General features: G+C 31.6%; 1 protein-coding gene across 1 annotated transcript in view; it reads right to left on the bottom strand.

Annotated features, from left to right (window-relative positions):
• LOC109720347 overlaps window positions 3,863–6,719 on the bottom strand; it is a 6,310-nt gene continuing 3,453 nt past the window's right edge. Inside the window, exons 3-4 of the mRNA XM_020247397.1 lie at window positions 4,882–4,988; window positions 3,863–4,279 (exon numbers count right to left, since the gene is read on the bottom strand). Of these exons, the coding sequence (XP_020102986.1) occupies window positions 3,989–4,279; window positions 4,882–4,988 (398 nt within the window). The 3' untranslated portion in view covers window positions 3,863–3,988. The remainder of the gene's footprint in view (window positions 4,280–4,881; window positions 4,989–6,719) is intronic.

The raw sequence follows: 6,719 nt of genomic DNA, 5'->3' as shown, positions 1-6,719 counted from the left end.
TTGGATAAAATATGAAACTTTGTCAAAATCTTTTTTTTTTTCCATATAAACAATAATTACTTATTGATGTTTAATATAATTTAGATTTTTATTTCTAAGTTGAGCATATTATAATATATTTTTTGGTTTAATAAAGATCTCATCTAAATAGCAGTTTTTGGGTACTGTACAATCAACTGCCCTTGTAGTATTAGTCTACCGATAGTGTGTCCTTAGTTGACCAAATGTAAGATGAGAATTGACTATGAATGGTCCAGTGAACCCATATATATATATTTTTTTATAATTTTGTGTTAGCCTAGACAAGAATTGTGAAAAGTCAACCTTATGGTGTATTTGGTTTCACGTAAAACTGTGGGAAAAAAATTTTCGATGGAAAAAAAATTTTCGGTGGGAAAAAAGTTTTACGTCGTTTGTGTTTGGCTTGTAGGAAAAGAAAAATAGTTTTCTGTGACGGTTGTTTAGTTGAAAGGAAAAGAAAAAAAATAAAATCCTATTTAATATATTTTTTATTATATATATTATTAATATATAATAATTATTATTATTATGCTATATATGAAAATTTATTATATATATTTTCTCCTGTTATATATATATTATATAATAATTATCATAATATATTTAATTATTATAATTTATATTTATAAACAAGATATATTTAAAATATATTATATAATAAATATATAATATAATATATAATAATAATATATATTTAATATTATAAAATAAATTATTATATATTTATAAATAAAATAAAATTTTATATATATTTATATATATTAATACGAATTGGCTCTATACTACTATAGTACCGGCTCCCCGTACTATAGTGTTTGTTTTAATCTTAGTGGCGTTCAAATCAACGATCCACACCATTAAATATGATCTAGGGTATATGAATTTCTTAGGAATAAAATTTTAGTTTTTTTTCGATATCGTTTACTTAGTAAATAAATTATATCAAAATGGACGGTGAAATTTAGATAATCTTTAAAATTTGAGTATAGGGAACTTTTAAATTCAGATCAGAATGTTAACCTTAATCTATATAGTTTAAAGTATTTTTATCAAAATTTGAAGAAATTTAGATTCTTCTACACCGTTAAACTCCAAACTCGTCATAAATGAGCCATTTGAAAATGACAAATTTTGAAATAGTTTGATCATAAGTAACTATGTCGAAAAAATATAAAATTTTACTTCTAGAAATTTTAAATACCCTAGATCAGTTTTAACGTGTGGATCGTTGATTTGAACGCCCTAAGATCGAAAACCAACACTATAGTACCGACTCGGTACTATAGATAGTATATGTAGCCTAGCTCTATATATATATATATATATATATATATATTATATATATATGAGAAGTTAGGCTGGAATACTATTAATAGTAAAAGTCTTTTTTGCTATCAAGTTTTTAACCCTTGGATGAAAAATTGTAAGGTCAGGATGATATTAGTCGGTTAGAGTTGAGTGGTCCCTTAGGGTTGAGTGGTCCCTACTGGCTTATAGTATTTAATCCAATGGTAGGAAATAATGAAAAAAGTTGATCCAAAAGGCTAAAAAACTGATAGCAACAATGAAATTTTGCTACTAATAGTACCCAGTCCAACTCTATATATATATATATATATATATAATATATTATATATATATTAGTGAGTGGTCCAGCATGGACCACTCACCTTGGTCCACGAGCTCTTACATGAGCTCGTGGACCCCGATGCAAGGAAGTGCATGAGCCGCGATTTTTCATCGTGGACCCCTCATGCACTCTCCCTCACGTGGTCCATGAGGTGAAGTTCACCTCGTGGACCGCTTGTTAACGTTCCTGCGCCGCGATTTTTCACAGCGCCAGGTTTTTGTTTTCCGCTCGATGCCAGCGGAAAACGAAAAGAGTTTATTTTCTGAGAATCTGTAAAAAAAGTTTTTCCAAAAATATTTTACAGGCAACCAAACAGCTAGAAAAAAAATTTTCAACCGAAAATTTTTTTTCGGAGCTATTTTACGAGGATCCAAACGCCCCCTTAATGATTTTGTTATAGTCTATGTTTTATTCAAGGTAAGGCATGACCGAAGATCCCTCTCATTTTGCTTTTGCTAAAGATCTCATTATTTTAGATGAGTAGAAACTATCTCTCTAAGTTAAGCCATATATCCTTTTTTGCTAAAGTATTGTGACATTGGCCATATTCATACTTAATTATATAAATATGATATTCAATTACTACAATAGCTTGCTACTTTGATTTGTCTATCACATGTGATGCACTTGTATGGGCTGATACATAGATTGCATGTTCCTAAAAAAATTTGAATTCATTAAAAATGTGATTAAATTATATGTATTGGTATTATTAGTTGATTTTATGTCTAAATAGGGTTCGTATCGATTATGGCACCTTTTCCTTCAAAAATTTCTTATTTAGATTGTTGCAAAAAGACCTGATGATAAATATTCGTCCTAAGCTTGACATTCTGAGACTTCACACCGGCTATTCTCATCAATCTTGATATTATTGTGCTATGGTTGGAGATCTTATATTGTGTTACTTGGTTTAGAACAATCTAGAGTCTTGTTAGGTATGGATGATTTGACTTGAACTTATATGATATAATTAATATTTGCTGATCTTTGGATTACGGTATGATGTCGGCGTATTTTTTACTGTGATAAACAGTAAATTGGTATCCCTTTGGGTTATAGTTAAACGTGCACCGAGTAGAGGCCTGAGATACGATATACCGAGTCGAGGACTTAAGGTATAGAGGTATGTGCTAGATGGATCAGGGGAATCAATCCAATGTCAATTGCAACTACGTGTGTGACGGTGATTTTTGGCGTAGAGAATTAGATCAGGAAATGTGTGAGTCGATATACGCCAAGTTTAGTTGGTTGAAATATAATGATCAGATTTGGTATGAGATAGGGTTAAATCCAATACTAACATTCGTAAACCAGAAGAACTGAGATACAAGCAACGTGTTGAGGTACTAATGTTTATTATATGAAAAAATTATGTTAGTATTTGCTTAGACAGTATTAGTGAGGATAAATAATAAATTCCTGACTGAGAGTACTACATAAGAAGAGTTTAAGTAGGATGAGTGGGAACGGATATGTTACAACAAGCTATTTTCGAGTGATGTGCAACGCACTGAGGTAGGAAGCATATAGGTGGAGAAGAGATATAGTTTGATGCCGGTGTCAATATGGTTTATCGTTATTTCAATATACTCTATATATGTCTGAATTTGGACTCATCTGCATCACCATGCAGAGAAAGTTTTGCATATTCGATATTATATAGCATGCTTAAGTGCACGTTTGGTTCGCGTTATGTAACATTACAGATTATTTCGACATATCTAGGTATCGTGGATTTCTGAATGAGATTACTACTGATGCTGCATTAACGCATTTGATTTAATGCAATAATGTAATACTGGATTGTGGTATATATAGCATTACTATGTTTGATTTAATTTATAAAATTCAGTAATTCTAACGACAAAGCATAATCTATTTCAAAATTGTTCTAAGGAGCAAATTGCACGGTGAGAATTCACGGCAGACAAAATTTGCATAACTTAGATATAGACAAAGTATATTGTGTTTACTCCTGCATGCTATAAATAACACCTATTGATAGTTTCCTGTTTTTTCTTTTTTTGTATACATTGTTTTGTTATTCTAATTCACCGAGGACTCTAATGCCGAAACTAAAAGTTCGAGAACCGAAAAAAAAAACCTGGATAAAACTTCAGGAACTAGCGGTGCGATTTACACTACTTACAAATGCTCTATAGTTTTGACAAGTTCTATGCATTTTACAATTTTCTATTAAACCATCAATAGTGATAACTTGTCATGTACCAAAGCAAAAACTTAATATTCCGCACAAAGAAATATGTATTACTTACATAACAGAGAGATAAAAACACAACAAAAAGGAGAAAATTATTCGGAAAAACAAATTTCTCAGAATGAGATTTTAATGAAAACAATTACATGAAGAGCTAAAATGTAGATGACAAAAGCAGATCTCAGAAGCATGAGCTTCTGCTGGCTGTCTGTTCTCACTCCCCTGCGGAATGCCTTTACGTCGCGATCTTCAAAAGCTCCTCCTGATACTGAAAAGCTTCTTCCGAACCGGTTTCTCGCGGCATTCACTTCGGCAACTCCGCTGTCGAGATTTGTTTTCAAGCCATTCAACCTCTCCAAATCCTTTTCTTTGGCATGTATCTCCGTCATCAAATTCTCGGCTTGTGCCTAGTCAATTTTTATGATTATAAGTTAATCGAAAAAATTCAAAAGGAGGCGAAAAACAAAAAGGCAAATTACAGCATTGGTCACTGAAGTTATTGTGCAATTTCATCTACGTAACTGAGCTTCAATTTTTCGCAGCTGAGTCACCAAAATTCTTCAGTTTATGTTCCAATCAGGTCATTCTGTCACATCAAGTTAGTTCTTTCAACAAATGGATGATATGACAACTGATTCAATTGCTGTGTAATTTTTAAGAGATGACGCCGTGATGATGATTTAATTGTTACATCATCTCGAGACTACTAAGTTCAACTCTCACGTCATCCCTAAGAAATGATGTAGTAGCTGAATTGGCATGTTATCGGTCGAAGAAAATGTGCTAATTATATCAGCTATAACATCATCCCGCTAATAGAAAATTTAAGCAGAGTTTGAGACAGTGACCTGATTGAAATAAAAATTGTAGTTTGGTGACTCAACCACAATGAACTGAAGTTCGATTAGCAAAATGAAACTTCAAAAAAGTTCAGTAACCTATGGTGTAACTTATCAAAATAAATAAATAAATAATTTATGGCTAGATATGAAGAAAAAATTGCACATACTTGCTTTGCTGTCAACTGTTCGATCAGGCTGTGGAGCTGTTTCTCCAATAGTTTCTCCCTTTGAGCTGCATATAAAAGAAATACTATTATTCGACATTGAAATGCTTATTGTAAAGTCTAGTAGCAATTTATTTGATGTTTCCATTACCAGAGCGCACCACAAAATACATTATTTTAAAGTTTTCATTTGTTTTTGTCGATTTTGCACCATTTCTTTCTTTGAAGCTTTTCAATGCACAAACAACAGACCAAAAACGAATCAAACAGCAATAATTTTGCAGAATCCTAAGCCTGAAGCTCCACTTGGTCATAATTTTTAATCAAGTCATATTTGGACCAGAAGCATTAAAATATTTCCTGAAAATCTAACCAGGCAAGCTTGCTTTTACAAATCATGCAAAGAATAATGTTAAAAAATTTGTTGTATATTAGTAATTATTTTTAGGACTAAATGCTAGGAGTTTACTGGGTTATTAGGTACTACTTACGAACTCTTGTACAAGGAATACATGCTATGTTTTTTTCAGTTGAATTATATTATCCTAACAGAGACTTGAACAGTCGAACTATAAATGTTTCTAAGATATGAATTAATGCCAAAACAGCACGATTTTCATGCTAAATGAAAGGCCTTTCTCGATCAAGTTCGCTAAAACTCTTACCCCTTTTGATTATACTTTCTCCTCCAAATTTTTCTCATTTTTCTGCCACTTAATTTTTCTCAATTTTCTCCTACCTTTTTCATTTTAATCAGTTTGCTATCTACTTATCCTAAACATATAAATTGCCCATTTTCGTTCTCCCACTGTCTTCACAGGTACTATTATCTTACTATGAAACATATATAGTCTGTCTCTTCCATATTGAACAAAAATTAGTTCATTGAACACGATTTTGTTAGAGAAATCTTGCAATGCTTTGCCAAGTCCTGGCAATAGATCTTTGAGCAAACATGTTTCTCCCACCTGCTATCCTAGTTTTCATATTTCCTGTTGTTGTGCCAAATAAGTATTAAATCTATATTTGGCTTGGTTTATATCTAGAAAATTTACTGACAAGATAACTACCCATTTTAGTTGGTCTTTATACCGACTGTTTACTATATTTAGTAAGAAAAAAAATTATTAAATACAACTCTCTAACAAATTGTGGCTGGTGCTTTGAATAAGTAATAAGAAGACTAGCATTGGGACGAAGATTTAAGAGCNTAAGAAAAAAAATTATTAAATACAACTCTCTAACAAATTGTGGCTGGTGCTTTGAATAAGTAATAAGAAGACTAGCATTGGGACGAAGATTTAAGAGCCGTCGTGTGGATCATGCTGAAAACTTGCCTGCATGGTACATCCCAGGCTAGGCTGTGCCGATGAGTGCCGGTCACAAAAAATACATGTGTGCCGACACATAATGGCATAAAATATTTATTTTTTTCGCAACAAAATTTTTTAATTGCTTATTACGTATTTTTATCAAATCTTTTGAACTTTATTGAGGAAATTACTTATTAATTTAAAGAAAAGAAGGTTTCAAGCTGTACTATCGGTACGGGGGCTGTTATCATGCCAATATCTTGTTGGCACGATACAGCATTGTGAATATGGCCCATGCCAATGGGCACTTAGGGTGCGTTTGGTTCGCATTATAAAAGATTACTAGGAATAAAAGATATCCGAGAATCTTATTCCTATTCATTCTATTACTAAGAATGTGGAATTCCTGTGTTTGGTTCGCACGGTAATATTAATTAGCCATGTTATTTAATATTATAAAAAATATACAATTAATTTATTTATTTATTTAATTAATTTTAGATAATGTTACCAAAAGTTTCAACATCT

Source organism: Ananas comosus, linkage group 14, assembly GCF_001540865.1.
Source record: "Ananas comosus cultivar F153 linkage group 14, ASM154086v1, whole genome shotgun sequence".
Taxonomy (NCBI): domain Eukaryota; kingdom Viridiplantae; phylum Streptophyta; class Magnoliopsida; order Poales; family Bromeliaceae; genus Ananas; species Ananas comosus.
Note: the sequence above shows the minus strand (reverse complement) of the source record. Positions and strands in the feature narration are given on the sequence as shown.